The sequence below is a fragment of the Schistocerca gregaria genome, chromosome 11, assembly GCF_023897955.1.
Source record: "Schistocerca gregaria isolate iqSchGreg1 chromosome 11, iqSchGreg1.2, whole genome shotgun sequence".
Lineage (NCBI taxonomy): Eukaryota > Metazoa > Arthropoda > Insecta > Orthoptera > Acrididae > Schistocerca > Schistocerca gregaria.
Genome location: NC_064930.1, coordinates 76,063,832 through 76,089,040, shown reverse-complemented (window position 1 = coordinate 76,089,040; position 25,209 = coordinate 76,063,832). Strand labels below are relative to the sequence as shown.

General features: G+C 42.4%; 1 protein-coding gene across 5 annotated transcripts in view; it reads left to right on the top strand.

Moving 5' to 3' along the window:
• Positions 1-25,209, top strand: part of LOC126295342 (uncharacterized) — a 673,108-nt gene that overhangs the window by 636,429 nt on the left and 11,470 nt on the right. For all 5 annotated transcript variants that reach the window (XM_049987813.1, XM_049987810.1, XM_049987812.1 and 2 more), the window contains 4 exons: positions 4,381-4,639; positions 8,535-8,818; positions 17,629-17,923; positions 20,040-20,253. In XM_049987813.1, coding sequence (XP_049843770.1) covers positions 4,381-4,639; positions 8,535-8,818; positions 17,629-17,923; positions 20,040-20,253 — 1,052 coding nt within the window. The remainder of the gene's footprint in view (positions 1-4,380; positions 4,640-8,534; positions 8,819-17,628; positions 17,924-20,039; positions 20,254-25,209) is intronic.

The window sequence follows — 25,209 nt, the reverse complement described above, 5'->3', positions numbered from 1 at the left end:
CTAACAGTGCTGACATCCACTGTCACAACACCATACACCTTCTTCAGTCTGTCATGAATGCGTATGGGCGTTTCACCTTCTGCATTCAAGAATTCAATCACACAACGCTGTCTCAAACGAACATCGATGTCGGCCATCTTACAAACTTCTGCTGTGCTGCCACCTGTTGACACAGAAAGTTACTACTGCAGTGGATTGCAGAAGAAGGTTTGAGGAATGGCGCCAAATTCAAATTTTTCACTTAACTTAATTTTTTTAAGTAAAAAAAGAATGGGAGGCATTACTTTTTGACCGACCCTCGTAAATCTTGCTTGTAGCTAAACGTATATGGTACAAACCCGAACTACGCCACCAAAAGTTTTTGGTTAGGGGACTCGTAGCTTCTAGTGCCTTGTTTTGGAGTAATCATATAATTATTATTTTGTTTATCAGGTTACCCTCCATTCAAAGGCTGTTGCACTCAGTGACTGTTATTTTTACTTGTATACAATAGATTTCAGCTATCAGTCGTCCTTTGGACTTTTTATTGGCAGATCTAGATTTCAGCTAGAAACTAGCCATTCTCGACCCATTTCCAATACAGATAATCCGTATTCTCCATAACTGTTCGTCTTCACATTTTTGACACAGTTTTTGCATTTTCAGAAATACCAATTTGACTATTTGTTACAATGATCTGAACATGGGTACGGAGTACCAGCCAACTGATTAACAGAAGTAGCTGACCTACAATTATGTTAGGCATTGCATGCATTGATAAAAAATGATAGTGCTATGTAATATATAAACCACATGAGATAAGCCATTAATTGCAACTTTTTTATGACATCATCTAACTGTTTACCTGTTGTATTCTTAGCATTGAGAATGGCTGGTTTGTAGCTGAAATCTAGACCTGCCAATAAAAATTCCAAAGGGTGACTGATAGCTGAAATCTATTATTTACAAGTATTATTTATTTGGTTTGTTTCTGTGGAAATGGAGCGATCTCCTGTACCTGCGCCGGTGAAACAGTGCGTTTGACAGTTCACATCATGTCGAGTTAGGTTGGATATGCTAATGTTATGACAGCAGCCTCTCTGTACATAACAACCGATAAAGTTTTCCATTCCATCTCGTAAATGAAAGCTATCTACCAATAACTGTATAAAAGAATTAGTTTTTGAGTTTCTACCACAGTGTTAGCAAATAAATAACATTATAATACGGTAGATATAAGTGTAGCAAAGCACATGCATTCATTGAAGGAACAAAGAACTACAGAAAATAAAGATTAGATCAGACAGTGTGGTGCATAGTCTAAAAAATAAATAACTGAGATTTTTAACTTCTTGCTCGATACGAATTTCCAGCGCGGTGGAATAATTGTAGGTCAGCTACTTCTGTTAATCAGGTGGCTGGTACTCCGTACCCATGTTCAGATCATTGTAACAAATAGTCAGACTGGTATTTCTGAAAATGCAAAAACTGTGCCAAAAATGTGGAGACAAACAGTTATGGAGAATAAGGATTATCTGTATTGGAAATGGTCGTGGTCCGAGTGAAATTTGCAACTTTGACTGGGTTTTTTGTTGTTCTGATTCTTGCTCTGGGTTTGATAATGATAATGATGCAATAAATAACTCATACTCCTTGCTTTTTTATCACCAATTAATGGTGACAATGGGACAATTCCATCCACAACCCCATCGTACAGTTGTTGAAATAAGTACCAAAACCTTCTTCATTACTGAGACAAAGTTTTGACGGTGATCTCAATTTTACTGTATCCACCACTATCTGAAAATCATTCCTCACAAGCATTCCAAGAATTTCTCACATTCTCACATCCAGCATTGCTTCACAATCTTTCCTCAGGTTCCTTTAACATAACCCTAATCTATCCTCCCAGAACTCCAGACTAAGCATTCCTTAAAAGCTGATGACTCCAGCAGACAAAGGATCTACCACTGTCGTACGTGACCGAAAGGAGTACGTTGTAATAACTTTCTCTTAGAAAAACAATAATACGGGAATTGTGAGTCTGCCTCGATGCAGAACACTTTATTTGTTTACTTATTTATTTACCAAAATAGTTTGTGGCAAATATCGACATCGTCAGTGGGTTATTTAAACCTAAAATGTGCAGAAATTAGCATAGTTACGAAAATACTGTAACACATTATTACATTTTTACTTCTTGATTTTTGAAATACCGTTTCTGTGGATACTTTCATACTACCTTAATTGTTGTACGTTGTGACGTGTTTTTAAGAACTTTTGCCACTGTTAGAAGCATATTTTCTGTGCTTCTTCTGTTGCCATTTTTCTCAGTGTATATCGTGGCATCTGCAACTGTGTGAGTGACTGTTAGAAGTGGAGTTTCGAATATGACATATATCGAGACATTGTAAGTGCAGCAAATAGGAGTTTCCAGGAGAAACGATGTATGATTTAGACATCTGCATGCTTCTGTTAGCTGTGAAGTCTCGGGTCCGCATCATGTATCAATACAGGTAACTTGGATCTCGCTGCACCTTCGGAGCATGTGAGAGGCTGTAATATGGAGTCACCAAAATGTACAACATGAAACACAGAGTAATGAAACAGAACTTGCACCCAGTCAAAAGGTCTGTGATGTAGAAGACACACAGCAGGTACCATTGACATTTGCACTGCTGTGCAGATATTTTCAGTGCAGTACAGATATTTAGCTGCACGAATCCCTTCAGGAATTCCTTGTACCAAAATACTCGGAAAATATTCCTGAATTTCCTCTGCTCTGTATTTGGGGATGATGAGAGGACTATTGACCAATTGACCATCTTTTGTGTGTGTGTGTGTGTGTGTGTGTGTGTGTGTGTGTGTGTGTGTGTGTGTGTGTGTGTGTGTGTGTGAAGAGGAGGGGCTGGCTGGGGAGGGGGGGGAGGGGGGGGGGAATGGAATAATTGCTGCGCCCACTCAATTTTTTTTTTCCCCCTCAATGTGTTGCAGTCCATAGCTGAATATTTGTCCTTTGTGAAGCATACTGCTCATGGGCTTAGTTAATTTCCTGTTGTCTTGCCCTAATTTATATATTTAAAAAATCTTTTTTTCTGTCAGCTGATGAAATGTAGCGTTCTAATTTACTTACTATTTGAATTATCGGAAAGATCAATTCATAGTCCATGCTTGTCCGTGTGATAGGTGGGGTGTGAGCAACCTGCCCTTAATTTTTAACTGTGCCAAAGTTATACCTGTTTCCTTCTTGAGGAGGGAGTAATTAGTTTCGAAAGCTGCAACTGTATCTAATACTTCTACGTGTGTGTGTGTGTGTGTGTGTGTGTGTGTGTGTGTGTGTGTGTGTGTGTGTCGGAAGCACTGAACATTTCAACTCCATGACCAAGTATTGGCCAGAAATCCTCTGTTATTATACATTAATACGGCGTATAAAGATTAGTAGAAGTACCGGGTGATCAAAAAGTCAGTATAAATTTGAAAACTTAATAAACCATGGAATAATGTAGATAGAGAGGTAAAAATTGACATACATGCGTGGAATGACAAGGGGGTTAAAAAAATAAATAAAAAAAAGTTCACAAAATGTCCGACAGATGACGCTGGACAGCAAAACATCAGTAGCTGCTACTGTGACGGGTGAGAGGTACGCCAATATGTTACAGAATCGCATCATACCCAGCCTGGTTGATGAACACCTGCTGGAATGTATGATGTTTATGCAGGATGGTGCTCCACCCCATACTGCCAGACACGTGAAAGATCTCTTGTGTGCGTCATTTGGTGATGATCATGTGCTCAGCCGCCACTTTCGTCATGCTTGGCCTCCCAGGTCCCCAGACCTCAGTCCGTGCGATTATTGGCTTTGGGGTTACCGGAAGTCACAAGTGTATCGTGATCGACCGACATCTCTAGGGATGCTGAAAGACAACATCAGACTCCAATGCCTCACCGTAACTCCAGACATACTTTACAGTGCTGTTCACAATATTATTCCTCGACTACAGCTATTGTTGAGGAATGATGGTGGACATATTCAGCATTTCCTGTAAAGAACATCATCTTTGCTTTGTCTTACTTTGTTATGCTAATTATTGCTATTCTGATCAGATGAAGCGCCATCTGTCAGACATTTTTGAACTTTTGTGTTTTTTTTGTTCTCATAAAACCCCATGCCATTCCAAGCATGTGTGTCAATTTGTACCTTTCTATCTACATTATTCCGTGATTTATTTAGGTTTCAAATTTTTACTGACTTATTGATCACCCGGTATATTGCGGCTGCATGTCTTTTTTTTTTTAAAACAGCACTGTAACAAAGAATGTGGTTTCTTGTTGATTTGTAGCTGCAATGTCAAAGCTATGGCATTAAAAAAAATAACAGAAAATGATTTTGGATTTCAGTAGCAGCAGTGAAGGATCGGGTGCAACGGCAGACACCTCGGCAGCAGTACCGAAGTTGGAGCGGTCACCAGAGGACTCGCAGAAGACGACGGGAGAGGCTCGAGTCACGGAAGTCGCCACGAAGCCACAGCCACAGCCACAGCCGCAGCCGTACCGGCCGCCGGCAATCAGCTTCGCCTCTTGGGGCGAACGGCCGCGCGACCGGGCCGTCTCGCTCAAAGTGGACAGCGACTACCGCGTGGGCGGCGCTCACACCCAGGTGAGGCGGCAGCTGGCAGTCTTCCGATCTCTGAGCCGTTCTGACCCGGCACATTCCGGGAATGCCGTATTTTCACAGGTACGCGGGCGACTGTCGAAGCTGCGACACTGGCGAGAGAGACGAATAACAAAATTTTACGCACAGTATGGAGAATAAGTAATGAAATTTTTTGGTGGCGCAGGGTTATGCTGGCTGCGAACCTTAATGCACGGAGCTTTCACCTCTGCCAGCGACGACGGTTCTGACCTGGCGAGTACCGAATCGTACTTAGCTCAGGTGGCGCACACAGGTCCTTCATTGTGTGTCGCTTTGATCCCGTGCCAGAGTACGTCAGTTGTGGCGGTTGGTGAGTGTGGTGTGCCAGACTGTCAGCAACCCGTGAACGGACGTATCCGTACGATGACGGACCCGGAGGATGGAGGACGTGCCAGTCCAGGCAGCGGATGGGGTGGCACGGGTGTGATGCGATCTTGTGATACCTTGTTGGAAGGTGCCTCTGAAACACCTGTGACACAGCACAGAGCTGCTGAATTTCACACGTGTCCAGATTACCACCTGCACAAACTGGAGGTGACTATTGTGTAATTGTAGGTACCCGGTACCGTCACGGGCTGATCAAGGAGTAAGAGTTTAGTATAGGGCCAGTGGCATACTTAGGTTTTCTGCAGAAATGTTGTCAGCACTTGCCACGAGGTGTGATGTGAGCGAAAGATGACGTGTCAACTGTTTGTGTTGTGCAGCCAATGGGAGAGCTGCAGGCAGATGACGTATTTCGAAGTAATGTTAAACTTGGCCCATATCTGCAAACCGAGGACATCATCTGAACCTGTGGTATATTTGAGAAAGCAGTGATGTATTTCTCTGCACTGTGTTGCTACACAGTCAATATGCAAAGCACATTAAGTAAGTGGATCTGTGTATTTTAATTGTATCGTGGGAGGAGGTAGGTGGAGCAATGTTATATTAATATATCTAATGTGCACCTCTGTTATGAACGAACATTGATCCACCTGCTCTCTCCCATGATTTAAGTAAAAAACATTGATCCACTTACTCAGTGTTCTCACATAAATCAATTGTATATTTATTTCACAAGATTTTATACTTTTGTGTTTCTGCAATTAATCTGTGAGACATGCACCGACATCGATCCCAATTTATAGCACTCGCTGCCACAACCACAAAATATTTCTCATGAAACTCACTAATACACTGAAAAACAGAGGACAAGTTAATGGTTTCAATTTTGGCGCTAGACAAATATTGTCTCTCTTCTCACCTTGCATTGGTGATGTCAAAGAATTGTCACATCAGCTGCACAAAGGTGATGCGTTGCTAACCTCTGAGCTGGATAAGCACTGCTGTGTCTGCTTCTGGCCCCAATCTAGACTTTAGCCAAACCGCACTTGTAAGATGGTGCCAAATGCGGTGTGTCAACCTTCGTTCTCCTCGGAACTTCTCCACGTAGACGTGTCGCTCGAGCGAGGTGCATTATGTGAAACTGGAACTCACTTGGAAAGACGTTGCGGTACCACTCACGTGGCGGGTATTGTCGTGGGACGCAGCATGGTCTCACCCCCCCCCCCCCCCCCTCCCTCTCCCCCAAGGTTTCATTTTTGGAGGATGACCGCAATGCATAGAATGCGAGGTGAATGTCGTAGTAGGTGTTAGTTTTGTGGATAATGTCCTAAGATGACGAACTTCCCTCCATTTTGGCACCACTACACTGCACTGTCATCTACATGTGCTGTCATTTCACCTCTTTCATGGGCATGTCATTTCAAAATGTGGCATAAAATTTTTTTGTACCGTACTGTTCCAGTGACATGCATTTTGAACTGTGGTATTTCACTGCAAATTCATAGTGCATATAAAAGTTTTTGACAAAAAAGTTTGTCCTTTATTTAGCAGTTTAGCTGCATGTTCAGTGCAGGTGTCTTTGGCTACGCCAACTTGCTTGCAACTATACTTGTGCAATTTTGTTGGTATGCATTGCCTCAACCTTAATCGTCCCCTCAGAGGAACCATTGTCTTGTCGACTAAAATATATTCACCTGATGAGAAGACTTTTTGATAATTGTCTGTCGGAGAGCTGCATCAAACAAGTCTCAGGACTGAAGACATCAACAACAACAACAACAACAACAACATGTTTTGGAATGGTAATACTTTTCCAAGTCTTCAACAGTAATCATTCGTTTCATTACTTGTGTGAAATGCAAGTTTGCAAACAGTGGCTCAAAACAATTACTGGACAGATTCTGCATGGAAATAGAAACTTGTAAGTAGCGTATCTGTACAAGACCCATCCAAATCAATAGCCCGATAAAGCTTGTAATTTGTGGTGGGTTTTCATCTTTTCAGTTAGAGTATGTTCGTTCATTTCAAGTTGATGTGGTTTTTGCTCTGCATATCTGTTAGTCTCTGTGACTAAGAAACTTATTATTTTTTCGTCTAAGAATAGTGAAAGCACTTCAGCTGTACCAATATCGGATGGAAAACTCGTCAGAAGCCCACCTTTTCCAGTGACTGGAAATGACAGTTTCCTGTTCGACTGGATGTTGTCCAATGAATCGTCAATCAAGTTAAGGGTCTGTTCTTAGTCAACAACAGTTTCTTCCAACACATTATCAAAATCGTTACTTGCATACAAATCATCTATATCGGGCTCTGGATTAGATGATATTTTGTTTATCCCTTTTTGTCTTGAACGGACTACTTTATCACCACTACTCTCCTCTATTTCAGTTCTTTTATGCTGTCTGAGGAATATTTTGAAGATGCAAAGGTCACTGGTATGTGTCTTAGACACAGTATGCTTCTCGACATCGTGACATATCTGAGATAAATCCAGGGAGATGAGAGGCAGTCCTCCAACCAAAGTACTTCTCACTTTTCCCGTTTTTGAACTAAACACTTCATTCTTTGTAATGAATCGAAGGCTCTGTAGCATTAGATCACCGGCAACACACGAATCTGCTCAAGTTGTATCATTGCTATTCCCGTGTATTGCTGTGTTTACGTCTCGACAGTCGGATGTGGGCGCCGCGTGAAACTCGACCAAATCGCACTGGGTGACGGATGTGTTAAGAAAACACCTGTTTGTGAGTGTGGGTGAAAACCTGTATTAAAAGCTACTTATTGGGACTCAGTATAAAGCAAATAACTAAATAGCAATGACAGTGACAATAGGTGGTATCAGAGCACGGTCGACAAAAGTTATTTAACAGTGGCAATAACAGTCAAACATTTCTGCTCGGAATGGAATGGGTGGGACTCCTTAGATTGTTTCCATTAGATTGTTCCCAGAGTGGGTTCATTCGAAAGAAATGATCATACGGATATGTGAAACTAAAAACAAATGAATTGAATGTTTTTATTGAGTAGCTCACACTGACTGGTTTCAGTCAAAAGAATGAATGAATAATCCAGCCGTCATGCGAAGCTGTAACCGACTGAACTGATTGTTTTCATTTGCTCGTATCATTACTGTGGCATACTCACTCTGTCGGCTTGTCACTGGCTCTTCCCCTTATTATCCAACCTGTGCAGAAGTTATCCCACAGTGTCGCCACGCTTATGCTGACAAGAGAAGTGATGTAGTGACAATTTTGGCTTATACGTACGCTCAGGGTAGTTGTTGAGAACAATTTTCAAATATCCTTTGTAGAATTGGGTGTTAGCGAGGACACTTTGATTCCCGTACAGATTCAGTTTTGTTCTTTAGTGTGATGCGTAAAAAATTAATTGTAGCAAATTTGGCCGCTTCAGTTCAAAAAACTTTCACAAATGTTTTATTTGTGTGTGTGTGTGTGTGTGTGTGTGTGTGTGTGTGTGTGTGTGTGTGTGTGTGTGGCGGCGCTGGCAGCTACTGCATTGTAGTGAATTGTTGCAGGCACAACAAACCTCACAAGAACCTCAGACTGCCAGTGCAGACGCCACTGTGGACATCGCCAAAGCTCCCACGGTCGACGGCACGGTACCCGAGAAAAAGCCGGAACCGGTGACGGCAGTGCCTTCCGGACAGAACGTGCACGTCAGGAGTGGCGAGCCGGCACCCGCACCTGCGCCGCCAGCTGCCGCCAAGGTGGAGCCCACGGTGATCAGGATATCGACTGCGGAGCCCAGGATACGCGCTGTGCAGCTGAAGGCACAGCCCACTTCCTCCGGGGGGCAGAGGTGAGGGTGTCATTTAGTACAGAGGGTAGGCGAGTACCTCGAGACTGGGACGCGTAATCTGTGTCGCGTGTGTTGCCGTCTGGGATGTTTGTATCGTGTCTTTGTCCTCTGAACGGTCATTCCGTATCGAATCCTCTGGGCCGTCTCAGATTTAGGTGAAACTTGGCGTAAGAACCTTCAACATCGCAGCGCATCAGCAATCATTTGTTAATATATTAAACTAAAAACGCGCCTCGATTGTGAAAAAAAGCACCTAGTGTTAAGTATTTTGACCATTTATAGCTGCAGTTTATGGCGGGTCACTGTGCATCGAACGTTGGCTGGTGTGAGGTGGGGGTACACCATTAACTTAAGTAGTGGTTTTGACTTTGCTCTATGCGCTGTTTGTGTTTTCCTTTTCTTTTTCGTTTATAAATGTGTAGCTATGGCATTCTTTTAATCATTGACAAAGGTCTTCTTAGGCACTTGAGGGTTTTATTATTGTTCTGAAGAAGGTGTAGTTATCTGCGCCGAAACCTGTATTAACACTTAACACTAGGTGTTTTTTTTGCATTCGAGGTGTGTTTTTAGTTTTTTAATATAGAAACTTGGCATATTTGTTCTTCCTACAGAGATTGTAAAACTCCTACACATACTAATTTTGTGGCTATCAGTCTTGAGTGTGGGAGCTTTACGGTGAGAACATTTCGTTACAAAGTAAACTTGACCGTGTTGCCCTCTTATAATTTTCAAATACTAAAGTTCCTCAGTCATGAATTAGAAAAAGGTCACAAGAAATAATAACAGTACAAACCAATATTACTCTTTTTAAGCAATCTGAACGCCAGGTTGGAATATCAACAAGGTAGGAAAAGATACTTACCATGAAGATGACATGTTAAGTTGCAGACAGGCATGATTGAAAGATGCTTACACACAAGATTTTGCCACAGTCTTCATCAGAACAGGAAAGAGAAACAAACACCATTTGTACACGCGTAAGCCAGCACACATCACGCACGTGACTGGCAGCTCCATCGGCTCGGATCAGGAATGGAAGTAGCAGTCTGGACGGGGTGGGGAAAGAGGAAGGGATAGCGGTGTGCTGGTGTTGGGGGGGGGGGGGGGGGGAGGGGGGAGGGGGGTAGAAGAGTGCTGTCTGGTGGAGTGTGTAGGAACTAGACTACCAACAGGCGCAATGTCAGGAGGTTGTCTGGCAGGGTGTTGGGGAAAACGGAGTGAGAAAAGAGAGGAGCAGTGAAAGAGGGGGGGGGGGGGGGGGGATGCATTGGCAGAGGGTAACATACTGTCCCAACACTTTCCACCCCCTCTATCCTATCACCTCTTCCCCACTCTCACCTCCCACCCTCTTTGTGGTACACCCTCTGTCAGCACACCCATCCGTTTTTTCCCCGTTCCTCTCCTTTCTCGCCCCCCACTTTTCCCCCAACTCCCTGCCTCACAGCCACCTGATGCTGGGCCTGTTGGCAGTCTAATCCCTGCACACTCTGAAAGCATCCTCCCCCCCTCCCCAACTCCCCCACTGCACCCAGACTCTGCTGTTTCTTCCCCTTCCCCGCCCCTACAGGTTTTTGCTTCTATTTGACATGACAGTTGCATTCTGGTCCGAGCTGCTCTGCCGGAGTTGGCGGTAGTGTGCGCCCGATGTGAGCTTGCTTCTGTGAATGAATGATGTTTCTGCCTGTCCGCAACTTGACATTCATCTTTATGGTAAGTGGTAAACTGTCTGTTCCTACGTACTCTCTCCTACATTACTCTGTTTTGATATCTGTTTGACTTGTTACACATCCCGTAACAACACTTAGGTTTATCCCGTCCAGTATTAACTGTTAGTCTCATTTCATACTCATTTCTACATTAATTTACCAGTTTCTCACTGTTCACAGAAGCTGTATAATGTCTGTTCAAATTTCAATATGTTCCCGTAAGTGAATTTTCTTAGCGACAACCTCGACACTGTTTCTTTCCTCTAGTTTCACAACTAAGCCTGTGCATATTTCAGCAAAGAAACTGAATTGTACATTACTTTTACCCTATTTACTGACAAATACCTCAAAATTTGGCATCTTGACAAATACCTCAAAATTTGCAATTGACTCTTTAGCGTGTTCTTCAGACAGTTTACACGTGATGCAGTTGCGTGCGACTGCCTCGTAAAAATCTCACGTGACAACTTCCCACTCACATACAAGCATGTGACCAGTAATGCACGGGCATTGTTGACATCAGAAGTGAGATAGTGCCACCATCAGGAAAAGGTGCTCACTGCCTCGAAAATTCGATAAAGCGGTGATGACTGAGGGGTGTGATTCACTATATCGGATTATCAAAGACACTAGTAGTTCTTACAAGATAAAGTAACTTTACCAAATTTTAGCTTCAACCTCTCTCTTACCATTTTGATGCACTTCAAGCTTAGGAGGTCCTGCAATTTTTAACATTGTGGTGACTCAAAAGACATTTGCTAATGTTTTAAAAGTAAACTGCCATTTGTATGATAAATAAACTGCGTGAAATATGGTGGTTCTGTACTTTGTGGTATATGAACTGGAAGAAAATCCATCTCACACGTGCAGGTAAAACCATAAAGACATGAAGAAATGCATACTTAAATTCTTGTATTTTATTTTGTAAAAAAAGAAATGGCACTTCATTACATCAAACATAAAAGGGAAGGGCACAGTTACTTCAGAAAATGAAATTGACAAGCTTTTTGCTCCTTTGATTGTTCTTGGTTTTGTAACACACAGTATTTTGCCTTTAGAACCTAAAAAGCACTCGGTCTTAAGGCCACAAGTGGCCCATCGGGACCATCCGACCGCCGTGTCATCCTCAGTTGAGGATGCGGATAGGAGGGGCGTGTGGTCAGCACACCGCTCTCCCGGTCGTTATGATGGTTTTCTGTGACTGTGGCCACTTCTATTCGATCAAGTAGCTCCTCAGTTGCCATCACTAGGCTGAGTGCACCCCGAAAAATGGCAACACCCCATGGCAGCTGGATGGTCATCCATCCGAGTGTCGGCCACGCCCGACAGAGCTTAATGTGGAAGGTCTCACGGGAACCGGTGTATCCACTGCGGCACGGCCGTTGCCTTTAGAACCTAAAGTACTACTGATATTTTCAAAGGACCTCAAGGATATAATTTTAAAAGTGCTTAAACTCATAAAATAAACAAAATCAACCAAATGTCTGCAAAAAACTCAAAATATGAGGGTTGTGCAGAAAGTAATGCCCTGCGTTTTTTTATATTTTTATTTATTTATTTATTTATTTATTTATTTTTTCTTTCCTCAGCCGACGACAATGCTACAAACGTGAAGTGTTACATACGTATTTTATGAAGTCTGCTGAACGACCGGGCCAAGTTTCCGTCACTTGCGACATAAAGTGTAGCTGCAGGACAGTTTCAAAATGGCGTCTGTAGGTGATGGACGTTACAAGCAACATACCGTCATTGAATTTCTCACTCCAGAGGACTAAACTGTGGGGAATATTCACAAATGCTGGTGCAAAGTCTATGGAACATCTGATTTTGACAGAAGTACAGTTAGTCACTGGGCCCGGAGGGTGAGGTGGTCATGAGGCAGTTCAGCGGAACTCCACAGTTTGCAGTGCCAGGAAGACCCGTCCACGGCTGTCACACCAGACTTAGCCCCCTCGGACTTCCACTTGTTTGGGCCATTAAAGTACGCGATTCGTAGAAGACATTTTGAGGATGATGAAGTAGTGATTCACACAGTGAAGCGCTGGCTCCTCCACCAGAACAAGGGTTTGTACAGACAGGGCAGACACGCCCTTGTTTCCCACTGGAGGAAGGCCAGAGAATGGAATGGAGATTATATGGAAAAATAGGGTGTGTAGATAAAACACCATTCCTTAGTGTGTGTAATTCTCATTATGTTCAATACAGAATTATTGAAGGAAAAAAAATACAGTGAGTTACTTTCTGGGCAACCTTCATAATTAATTTTGTTAAACATCTCTGCTTATATATAATCTACAAAAGTAACATTTTTTCTGTAAAGTACTCATGACTCCCCTGAAAGCTGATGCTTTAGAAGGTGTAGCAACAGCAAGTGCATTGCAAATTGCTATTGAACAAGCATCGTATCACTTGGGGCCGTGGAATTACACCAAAAGTCCTGAAGAATGCACAAATCACATGGTATCATCATCTGCTGTTGTATGTGACTGGCTGATTATGCCAGTACCACATAATGAAATTCTTACAAGCTATGTGTCTAGATGGTATCAAATTGTCTTCGCCTGCACCAGAAGCCAATGAATATTATTTTGAAGTGGGCTCCATGCTGTTACAGGCACTCTTTGCTTCCAAGTTCACTGAACAATCTAGTGGTTTAAAGTTATGGAAACTTGCACTTGCATGAAGTGTCTGAAGTTCTCCAAAATGTTCACTTGGGTCACATCGTGTCTGATTTACAGACGCTTCAGAAATAAAATGTTAAGTACTGTCATTTTGTGTCATCACACCGTTAAAAATGCCAAAACATTTAAAACTTTGAAGTGCTGTAAAATGGAAACGGGGAAAGCCAAAACTGGCACGGTTACTTAAGTTTCAACAGAATGTGAGATGACGAATGAGAAAACACATTTTTCGTGGTCAAATTGATACGGAATTACTTGGAGGCAACATTGACGGTAATAAGAGCTACTGGATCTAATCTGCAACACTTGTCGTATTCTAATTCTCGGTGCACTTGTGTGTGTATCCTCTATGGAAATCTGAGTGTTATACTATTCATCATAGAAATCTTTACCAAAGTGACTGACTGCGTGGTCTTTTGGATGTGTTGTATTTATGTGCGTTTGCCATGCTGCCTCTTTGCCAATTAAAATTATTTTGATACACTGATGAGCTGGAATATTACAACCGCCCACTTAGTAGTGTGCTGGTCCACCTTTTGAATGAAATACATCCATTCTGAGTGACAAAAATTCAGGGGGGAGGAAGGAATGTAAAAAAAAATTTGGTGACAATTTTATATGCGAAAGCTTAGTTTTTTATCAAAGCTATTCTGTATCTATATTAATTTAAAGCATTACCTTTTCATATTTGTCTGTTCCCACTTCTTAAACAATGACTGCATTAATTACATATCACATGCTGTGAATATCTGCTGTCATTGACTGTGAGATCATCTGATGTGAGCTATGATTGGCTGGCATACAGCGCACCACACAATGCAATCTCCATTTCAGTGCTGCGAAAGCTACTGTGCTTTGTTTGGTGAAATTTGTGTTCTGTAATACTCAAATGTGCAGTATTCTTGATGTTGCATCAAAGATATTTCCAAAACACATTGCTTTTTTGCTGGATTTTGTTTCGTAAAGTGCCTGGAAGTTATTTGCCAGTGTATAAAATGTTTGCTATTTAAAGGACTGATATTTTACAGCACGCGTGCACGCACACACACACACACACACACACACACACACACACACACACACACACACACACACACACTTTTCCCCAGGCAAAAATACAGTACGTGCAGGTTGAAAGTAAATATCTCCTGCTTTAACTGACAATACAATTTTCATTGGAGCTCTAAAATTTATCAGTCCTTTAAATAGTAAAGGTTTTATACACCAGCAAAGAACTTTCTGGCACTTTTCGAAACAAAATCCAGCAAAAAAGCAATGTGTTTTGGAAATATCTTTGATGCAACATCAAGTATACTGCACATTTGAGTATTACAGAACACACACAAATACACTTTCTCCCCATGCAAAAATACAGTATGCCCAGGGTGAAAGTAACATATCTTCCACGTTAACTGCATGTATTACTATGAGCAGACCTCAAAGTTCTAATTTCTTCCCCATGAACTTAAAATCGCTTTCCCCATTTTTCCTTTACTGCATGCTCAGTGTAGAAATGGACTAATGTTGGAGATAGGATTGCAGCCTATCTCAATCTCATCTGAACTGCTGTGTCCCTTTTAAAACCTGTACAACTGCATTGTTGTGGTTTCAGTGCAAGTTGTAGATAACTTTTCGCTCCCTGTGTTTACTCATAGCTACCATCAGAAATTATTGGACATGTGTTCCATACAACAGGACCAGAAAATCCCTCTGTAAATACAAGGGTAATTGCAAAAGTAAGGTCTCCTGTTTTTTTTTGTAAGTACATAGACCTGTTTATTTCTACAATGGTTAACATCAGTTTACAGCTTGAATATTCAGCTATTTTTCAACATAATCACCATTTCTGTTGATGCATTTTTGTAGACGCTGTGGCAGTTTTTGTATGGTCATGCAGGGTGTATACGACCCGGGACAACTGGGAGATCCGGGAAAAATCCGGGAATTTTTTCATCCGTGAGAAAACTGGGAAAAACTTGGGAATATTTTGGAATTCCAGCATACTCTTTGTTTTGGTTTTCAGTTAAATTTTGGTTATTTTGACTGGTAAGAAATAATACTCTGCATCCCGCTACTGCAGAATAATACTGCAGCGATAAAACATGAACGAGAGAAAAAACTAAAATAAAACCTAAGTTGCAAAGGAAATGCGCCATGTACTCAACAAAACACAGTACTCGTACAAGTGTCTGCCAGTAGCAAAATGTGTCAAAGTCTTTAGGAAGACTGTGCAATGCTTCATATCAACAGATTGCCTCGAATGGGCCTGATGTCCCAACTGTTTACATTAGATTCGTGTGAGCAGTTGCGAGGGGGCCCACGCGCATGCGCATTTGAGTTGTGCATGTACATACTCCCGCTTCTGGCAACAAAAGTGTGGCTGTTAGCTGTATAAGCAAGCAGCAAGATGCTACCCGGAAAAATTTTACTGGCGCGCGCAAGCTGCCATATCCACTGGGAGCAAACTGGGGTATATGCCTCTGGAGGCAATTTCAGTCAAGCATTAATCGCCTTGCAGAACAATGCAGTTATTTTTGTCAGTTTGCTACAGAAATATGGCTTTATTAATCATTCCTGCTGAGTCAGTCAATTTATTTGAAACGAAGTGTTTAATTTCACACTATTGGCTAGTTTCAATTGTTCACTGCATTTCAAAAGAGCATGCTTTCATCTTCTATCATGTATCGCATTATGCCATAATAAAGAACCAAAAATGAGATAATACACTACTCGTACTCCAAGAAAATTTACAACCGAATCTGGACATACGAATGTGCATTTTAAGACGAATTAGGTGTCTTAGTATGGTTCACGAAATTCGTCTGATGTCCTGTTTCTTTTATGACATAATATAAGATCTTTTAATGTTTTACACGTACAAACATACGGGCTTCCTGTGTCATCGTAGCTGCGCAAGTGCGGTGACGCCTGTTATCTGGCGCTCTCTGGCAACTGCTGAAACGAACCTCTATCTAACAGGTCGTGGGAAAATATTGTGAATGACTGATTGAAAAGCATTACTTTCGAAGTAAATTTCCTTTTACGCAAGATGAACTAACTGCGAGAATGTGCTATGAATTTTTTAAATCACACAGCGTTAGACTCTCATTGAAAAATCAACTATTTGAGGACGACCGTTTAGAAAAAAATTTGAGCTCAGACAATCAAATATTCATGTCGGTATTAAAAATTTTACTGGCACATTTGTGTGATGTATCTTAAAGTGTAACACGCGCAAAAAAGATCAACATTATTCTTGAAAGTTTAGCTTCTCTTGCAGCTTATTAATCGTCGAGACCATTATTATATGTGAAAGCTCTGCTTTTCTTGTAGCAACACAATGTATATTAATTTACACCATTAACTTTTCCTATTTGTGTGTATGCGCCACTTATCACTGATAATGCTATAAGCTGACTACATCACGTGTCCTAAGCTTTGAATGTCCGCTGTATCGACTGGCGAGATCACGTGACATGGGCTATGACTGGCTTATAAAAGCTCATCGCATTCTCGATTTCAATGCTTCGGAAAGTAGTATGCAGTGTTTGGTGGAATTTGAACGTATACTTTGGTAATAACAAAATATGCAGTGTACATGGCCTTTTTTCTGAGTTTCGTTTTCTAAACGGCTGAGAAATTCTACGCTGGCATATAAAACTAATACCATTCAAAGGATTGATAAGTTTTACAGTTTCAAGGAAAATTATAGTCTCACAGAAAAAGTGTATTTTAACCCGGGAGAAAGTGTGTTTTTAACCGGGAAATCCGGGAATTTTTTTTTCCTTATCCACGTATACACCCTGTCATGTCGTACTAGCTCGCCGCCATGCTGTTCAGAAAGTTACGAACCTCTTCTTTCACCTTGTCGTCAGAGCTGAATTGCTTTCCCTCCAAATGTTCTTCTAACTTAGGGAACAGGTGATAGTTACTGGGTGCCAAGTCAAGACTATTGGGTGGGTGGGTGATTATGTTGCACTGAAGCTGTTGCAGGAAAGCAACCGTTTGCCAAGCGATGTGCGGGCAAGCATTGTCATGGAGAATGTGTACGTCCTTCAAACTTCCTCTTGTCCTGTTCTGAATAGCCCGTTTCAGTTTTTTCAGAGTCTCACAGAACCTGTTGGGGTTAGTTGTGGTCCCACAGATTCAGCTCAAACTAAGAGGTGAAAGAAGAGGTTCATACCTTCCTGAACAGCATGGCGGTGAGCTGGTATGACATAAGCGTACCAAAACTGCCACAGCGGCTACAAAAATATATTGACAGAAGTGGTGATTATGTCGAAAAATAGCTAAATGTAAACCATTGTAGAAATAAACAGGTTTATGTACTTATAAAAAAATAGGAGACCTTACTTTTGGGATTACCGTCGTAACCTTTACCTGTTGCTGTCAAATCACTGACTAGTCCCCATCCGGCCGACAGGTCGGACCCTGCGGCCTCACGACGGGACAGTGCGGCCCTGACGATGCGCATCATCTCGCACACGACGGCGGCTCCCTTCGTGAGGCAGGGCACGACGAGCGTGACGGTGAACGGAGATGAGCGAGTGGTGCCCGTGGTGCGTGCTGTCGAGCTCAAGAAGTCGGTTTTGCAGCAGCACCAGCAGCAGGTGGACAGGAACGGACAGGAAGGCAGCGGGGAAGAGGAGGAGAGGTTTGTCGGCGTCAGCTCGCTCGCCAAGAGGTTCTCCGTCCTCGGGGACAACACCGTCGTGCAGGTGAGTTCTACCTACTCGTAATGTCCAGCTACTACAATCACGGCCACATTTTAAGTTCGTGTACGAGGTGTACTGGCATGAAATGAGCGTTTTTTTGTGAAAATGAAACACAAATTTTTTATTGAAGCATAAAAACATTTTATTCAAAGTACTGACCATTGCTTTCTATTCATTTTGACCACCTTTCTGGCAATTTGTGGACACCATGCCAATAGAAATGTTCGTCTTTCGAAGCAAACCAGTCAGACACCCAATTTTTGACTTCTTCGTAGGAATCGAAGTGTTCCTCGGCCAATGCGTGTCCCATTAATGAAAACGGATGGTAGTCGGAAGGGGCCGAGTCTGTTGAATACAGCTGGTGTGGTAGCAGCTCCCAGCCGAGTGTTTTGATTGTATCCTGAACCAGTTTTGCTTTGTGTGCATGTGCATTCTCGTGTAAAAAAATTACTTTGCTTTGTCTTCTGGCCTATTCTGGTATTTTTTCAATCAATGCATAGTTAAGATTGATCATTTGTTGTCTGTAGCAATTAGTATTCACAGTTTCACCGGGTTGTAGCAGCTCACGATACACCACACCTTTCTGATCCCACCAAACACAGAGCATTGTCTTCGTGCCGAATAGATCTGGGTTTGCAGTCGATGATTGACGGTCGTGCCCGATTAACCCACTATTTTTCCCATTTAGGATTCTTAAAATTAATCCATTTTTCATCGCCAGTGACAATTCGATGCAAAATCGATTTTCTTTCGTGTCTTTGAAGCAAAATTTGACAAATGGTTTTTCGGTTTTCCATATGTCTTTCATTCAATTCGTGTGGCACTCATTTTCCACACTTTTGGATCTTTCCGATAGCTTTCAAACGGTCAGAAATTGTTTGTTGTGCAACATTTAGCATTGCTGCCATTTGCTTCTGACTCAAAGTATCATCTTAATCCAATATTGCTTGCAATTCGGCTTCTTCGAAATTTTTTGGTGGTCTTCCACGTTCTTCATTTGTTACATCAAAATCATTATTTCTGATCTGTTGAAACTGTCTTTTGCACGTTGCTGCTGATAGACCACGATCACCGTATGCCTCGACAAGCATTCAATGCGACTCTGTAGCACTTTTCTTTAAATTAAAACAAAAAATTAATGTGTTCTGCAGATCATTACTTTCTGGTACAAAATTTGACATTGTTTACACTATGAAAACGTATGATGTTGTTTGTTCCATGACTCGATTTATACTAAGTATCTTTGACAGATGTCATACTGACCAACCAAAAAACAAATTAACACTTAGGTGCCGATACCCGTAAAAATACGGGCGTGCGCAGCCTGCCCTAAAGTCCGGCATCCGTAATTTTACGGGTGCGTGTTCTCGTTCTTCCCCTTCCTTCCTTTGTGTGTTCTTACGGTTCCTGCTTGTCTGGGAGGTGGTGCACGGACTGTAATTAGAGTATCGGTCTCTAGATGGTGCGGGCATGCTGTGGAAGGCTGTGTGTTGCCTTTTTATTTGTCAGGTTTTGTGAGTGACGATTTTTTCCCATGCGGTCTCAGTAGCATCGACATGATCACACAAAGTGCAAAACTGCATCCTAAAATAGTTACAGGAGGTTACTGTAGATATGACATACTGTATCCATCGTAATTACAATTTTTATGTAAAATATAAAAAAAAATTACTTCTAGAAAATAAAGTGAATATACATTTGACCAATTTTCCTTTTTTCAAAAACAATGTTATAATAATAACACTTGTCAATTGTATGTATTATTTCAAGAGAAAGGTATTATATATGGTTTTAAACAAGAAAGTCTAGATTTTCAATAAGAGTACTTTTATAGCTATAACTGAAACCTTTCACGAGTTGTAGTAGTTTAAAATACATTAAAATACGTTAAAATCAGCCAGTCTTTATGGTAGACACCCGCGTGCAATGGCTCAGGACCCAAAGTGTTAAGGCTCGTTCGCAACAAATGTTCCCTATCGACACATTTGTATCTTAACGCTCATTTCGTACTGTACACCGGGTAAGGTGTAATGGTAACAATTTACCCACGGTCATCAAAATCCAAACGCTCGTGTCGAGTAGAGGGCCCAAGTCACAAAGTGCGGCATTCGCTCCGCAGAGGCGGAACTCGGGGGTGAGCAGAGTGGCACGGCGACCCGTCTCGGAGCTGGTGACGGCCTCGGACGCAGCGCTGGCGTCCGCGTCCGTATCGGCGGACGCTGTCGGCCCGGTTCACCGGACGGGCAGCTTCGCCAGCCTCGTCTCCGCCAGCAGGGCCAGCCAGCTGGGGCGCTCGGACAGCTCGGATGACACCAGGATCGGCTCCTCGGCAGGTGAGCACTCCTGTGGGGAGTTGGCTGCTGCTTGCACCTGAAATAGGCTCACCATTTTTATATACTTGAATTTAGCATATTTCGTGACAGTACTCACTTTCCCGTGGATGTTTATAAGATGATATTTGACTTTTTTGTGTTGGCTTCAGTCGTCTAGTGGAAGTATGATTCCATAATGCTGTTTCGTCGGCTGTGGAAATCCATTTTTGTGAATATTCTTCCTTCTTGGTGTTTGTATAAGAAGTTGTAGAATAACTAATTTTTCTGGTCACTTGCAAAGTATTATAATGGGGACCTGTACATTGTTCCACCGTCGTACACCGAGTGTTCACTGCCGACTGACTACGGTCGAGGACGATTCCAGTGTCAAAGACATTTCTCCCACTACACAAGCTTCCACTTGTAACCAGTCTCTTCGATATTATTAGTCACATCTACTAATCAATATGCTGTCACTCTCGAACATATAAGCAAATTAGCATAAAATAAGGCAAATTACTATTCACAAAAAATATTCTGACAAAAATATAAGAAAACATTTACAACCTCCATCATTAGATTTGGTATCGACAAATCTGGTAGAAAATAACACATCTCCTGGATCCATTACACACCGGATATCGTGGCTGACATGACTCATTATAGTCCACATCCTCTCAAACGTAAAAATAAGATTTACTTTAATGACAGAAATATTATGAAAATGATAGATGCTACGCACCATATAGTGGAAATGTTGAGCCACAGGGAGGCAAAAAAAAAAGACTGCTAAACAAGTAAACTTCAACCAAACAGCCTTCGGAATGTGCACATGCACGCGTGTGCGTGCATGCGTGTGTGTGTGTGTGTGTGTGTGTGTGTGTGTGTGTGTGTGTGTGAGAGAGAGAGAGAGAGAGAGAGACGGGGGGGGGGGGGGGGGGGGGGGGGGGGGGGGGGGGGGGGGGGGGGGGGTGGGGGGGGAGGTTGTAATTCTGAGGGCTGCTTTGCTGAAGTTTACTTGTTTAGCAGTCTTTTTTTTGTGCCTCGCTGTGGCTCAACTTTTCCACTATATAATGTGTAGCAATCTATCCTTTTCATATTGTTGCCATTACTCCATCCTGTATTTTCCATTGTTTAAATTAATCACATTTTCTTTCTACGTTTTGATTCTACATCATCTTGAATGTACTGCTATGTTGACCATTATTGTTATTGTTCCTTTCTGAATAACTTGTTTCGATGAAATAATAGTTTTTCAAGGAAGGTAGGAAAAAGTAAATAAAAAAATGAAAATATAAACACAAACCAATGCTGGAAGACAGTGCGGACAGATATGCATTCTGCCACCTCAGTTGGTTGTGCCGACGTCACTGCTCGACTGTTAGAGCTTTCGTTGGCTCCTAAAACTTTGAACCTCAATTTCTCGAGAAGCACGTCGTACTAGAGTAGCATCTGTTACGTCAGAGAATGTACAACAGGTGTGCTAAAGATGAGCAATATTGATGACTAGTTGCGTGTAATCCTCCCTTGTGAGACCTGATGCAGCAACTAGCCTAAATGAGCAGTGGACTTGCCTTTCTGAGATTTGGTAGCTGTTTCAAAGATAAATAAAATAATACAGTGCTTGTAAATATTCTTAGTGTTGCCGCACAAACATCCTAGTCGCATTACATTCCTTTCTCTTTCCATAAATCCAAAGTAAGGAGATCAATATGGGTGTAAAACATGTTTGAACAATAAAAGTATATAACACGTTTCCAAAACAACCGATATATTGATCTTCGTAATGAATATTGTAGTCCAGGGTGCAGAAAATGGCAAATAATTGTGTGTTAATTTGTATATACATTAATTAAGAAACTGATGTGTTCCGTTGCTGCTTTGTCACGATACCGACTGGCAAAATAGTCTTCTCGAGTGCTATTAAACAATTTTGCTCTGATACCTGGGTTGCCAGCAGCAGAACGTGAGTGATTCAGTGTTTCAGAAGACATTGATTAAACCTTTCTGACTCTGTACCGCAATACTTACTGAAAGTTGTAATCCAGATATCTGTATCGAAGTGCGGCTTCAGCCATTGCTAAGGTGTGTCCAGGTAAACATCTGTTCAAGCAGTGGAATCACTGAATAACGGAACATACAATTTTCCTGCTTGACGTGCATAGAAAGCGTTTAGCTCCTAGTGTGATATACTGATGTTCAAATACACAAATAGGCTTTTCTGTACCAGATAATCAAAATAATGCACCAGTTAACTTTGCCTCATACATGGAAGGCTGTGTGATCACTAAAAACCAGAAAGGACTCACACTTATGTACAAACTTAATTCTGTATAGGTAGGTTATCTATAGGTTTTGGTGAGTGAACTGTGGGAAGTCCAGATTGTGTTAACAGTTGTGGAAAGGAGAGATTGTTACTCACCACAAAGATGACATGTTGAGTTGCAGACAGGCACGACAAACAGACGGTTACACATTAAGTTTTCGATCTAAGCCTTCGTCAGAAAGAGAAAAATACATCCATTCCTACAAGTGGGGGTGTGTGCGCGTACACACACACACACACACACACACACACACACACACACACACACACACACACACCAATCTCTGACTCCTCAGGCCAGATGTCTTTAAGGTGAGTAGCAATCTATCCTTTCTGTAGTTGTTGTTTTTGATGACTGAGTCTTCAAGTATCAGAGTATGTGACATAAATGACTGCATCTGTGGATTGAAGTAACTTGTGGTCTTAACATCTCTACACTATGGATGGACTGTAGACATCAGTATTTGACATAAATTTCAATTCGATACCTATGTCTGTTTCTGAGAAAATGGGGTCTTAACATTTGGACAACAAAGTGGTTCTAGTTTCACTGGTTGAGGTATAGAACTCCAAAAAGGAGACTCACGGCAAATGTTCCTTTCTCCGTGGCTTGCACTGTTAATGTACGCTTCCTGCTTCTGTCTCTGTAAAAATTTTAGTTGCGTATGGTTTCATTCTCAGCTTCATTTTGAGGACTGTCAAACCATTGTTCGTGGCATTTGTAACTCCATCCTGGCTTTGTATGTGGATTGCTTTTAAATTTGAAGGACAGGTGAATTCTTTCATTATTATATATAAACAAAGATTCCATGACTTACCAAGCAGGAAAGCGTTGGTAGATAGGCACAATAAAAAAACACACAAACCACCCACACAAAATTTCGAGCTTTCGCAACGCACGGTTGCTTCGTCAGGAAAGAGGGAAGGAGAGGGAAAGATGAAAGGATGCGGGTTTTAAGGGAGAGGGCAAGGAGCCACCCCAATCCTGGGAGCGGAAAGACCCACCCTAGGGGGAAAAAAGGATAGGTATACACTCGCACACAGACATATCCATCCACACATATACAGACATATTTAAAGGCCTTTAAATATGTCTGCTTGTGTCTGTATATGATACCTATCCTTTTTTTCCCCCTAGGGTGGGTCTTTCCGTTCCCAGGATTAGGGTGGCTCCTTGCCCTCTCCCTTAAAACCTGCATCCTTTTCATCTTTCCCTCTCCTTCCCTCTTTCCTGACGAAGCAACCACTGGTTGCAAAAGCTCGAAATTTTGTGTGTGTGTTTGTGTGTTATTTTATTGTGCCTGTCTACCGGTGCTTTCCCGCTTGGTAAGTCTTGGATTCTTTGTTTTTAATATATTTTTTCCCATGTTTCGCAACCGGCGGTTGCTTCGTCAGGAAAGAGGGAAGGAAAAGGAAAGATGAAAGGATGTGGGTTTTAAGGGAGAGGGTAAGGAGTCATTCCAATCCCGGGAGCGGAAAGACTTACCTTAGGGGGAAAAAAGGATAGGTGTATACACACACACACACACACACACACACACACACACACACACATCCATACATATACAGACACAAGCAGACATATTTAAAGGCAAAGAGTTTGGGCAGAGATGTCAGTCGAGGCGGAAGTGCAGAGGCAAAGATGATGTTGAATGACATGTGAGGTAGGGTGGCGGCAACTTGAAATTAGCGGAGGTTGAGGCCTGGCGGATAACGAGAAGAGAGGATATACTGAAGGGCAAGTTCCCATCTCCGGAGTTCTGACAGGTTGGTGTTAGTGGGAAGTATCCAGATAGCCTGGATGGTGTAACACTGTGCCAAGATGTGCTGGCAGTGCACCAAGGCATGTTTAGACACAGGGTGATCCTCATTACCAACAAACACTGTCCGCCTGTGTCCATTCATGCGAATGGACAGTTTGTTGCTGGTCATTCCCACATAAAAAGCTTCACAGTGTAGGCAGGTCATTTGGTAAATCACGTGGGTGCTTTCACACGTGGCTCTGCCTTTGATCGTGTACACCTTCCGGGTTACAGGACTGGAGTAGGTGGTGGTGGGAGGGTGTATAGGACAGGTTTTACACCGAGGGCGGTTACAAGGGTAGGAGACAGACGGTAGGGAAGGTGGTTTTGGGATTTCATTGGGATGAACCAAGAGGTTACGAAGGTTAGGTGGACGGTAGAAAGACACTCTTGGTGGAGTGGGGAGGATTTCGTGTAGGATGGATCTCATTTCAGGGCAGGATTTGAGGAAGTCGTATCCCTGCTGGAGAGCCACATTCAGAGTCTGATCCAGTCCCGGGAAGTATCCTGTCACAAGTGGGGCACTTTTGTGGTTCTTCTGTGGGAGGTTCTGGGTTTGAGGGGATGAGGAAGTAGCTCTGGTTATTTGCTTCTGTACCAGGTCGGGAGGGTAGTTGCGGGATGCGAAAGCTGTTTTCAGGTTGTTGGTGTAATGGTTCAGTGATTCCTGACTGGAGCAGATTCGTTTGCCACAAAGGCCTAGGCTGTAGGGAAGGGACCATTTGATGTGGAATGGGTGGCAGCTGTCATAAGGGAGGTACTGTTGCTTGTTGGTGGGTTTGATGTGAACGGATGTGTGCAGCTGGCCATTGGACAGATGGAGGTCAACGTCTAGGAAAGTGGCATGGG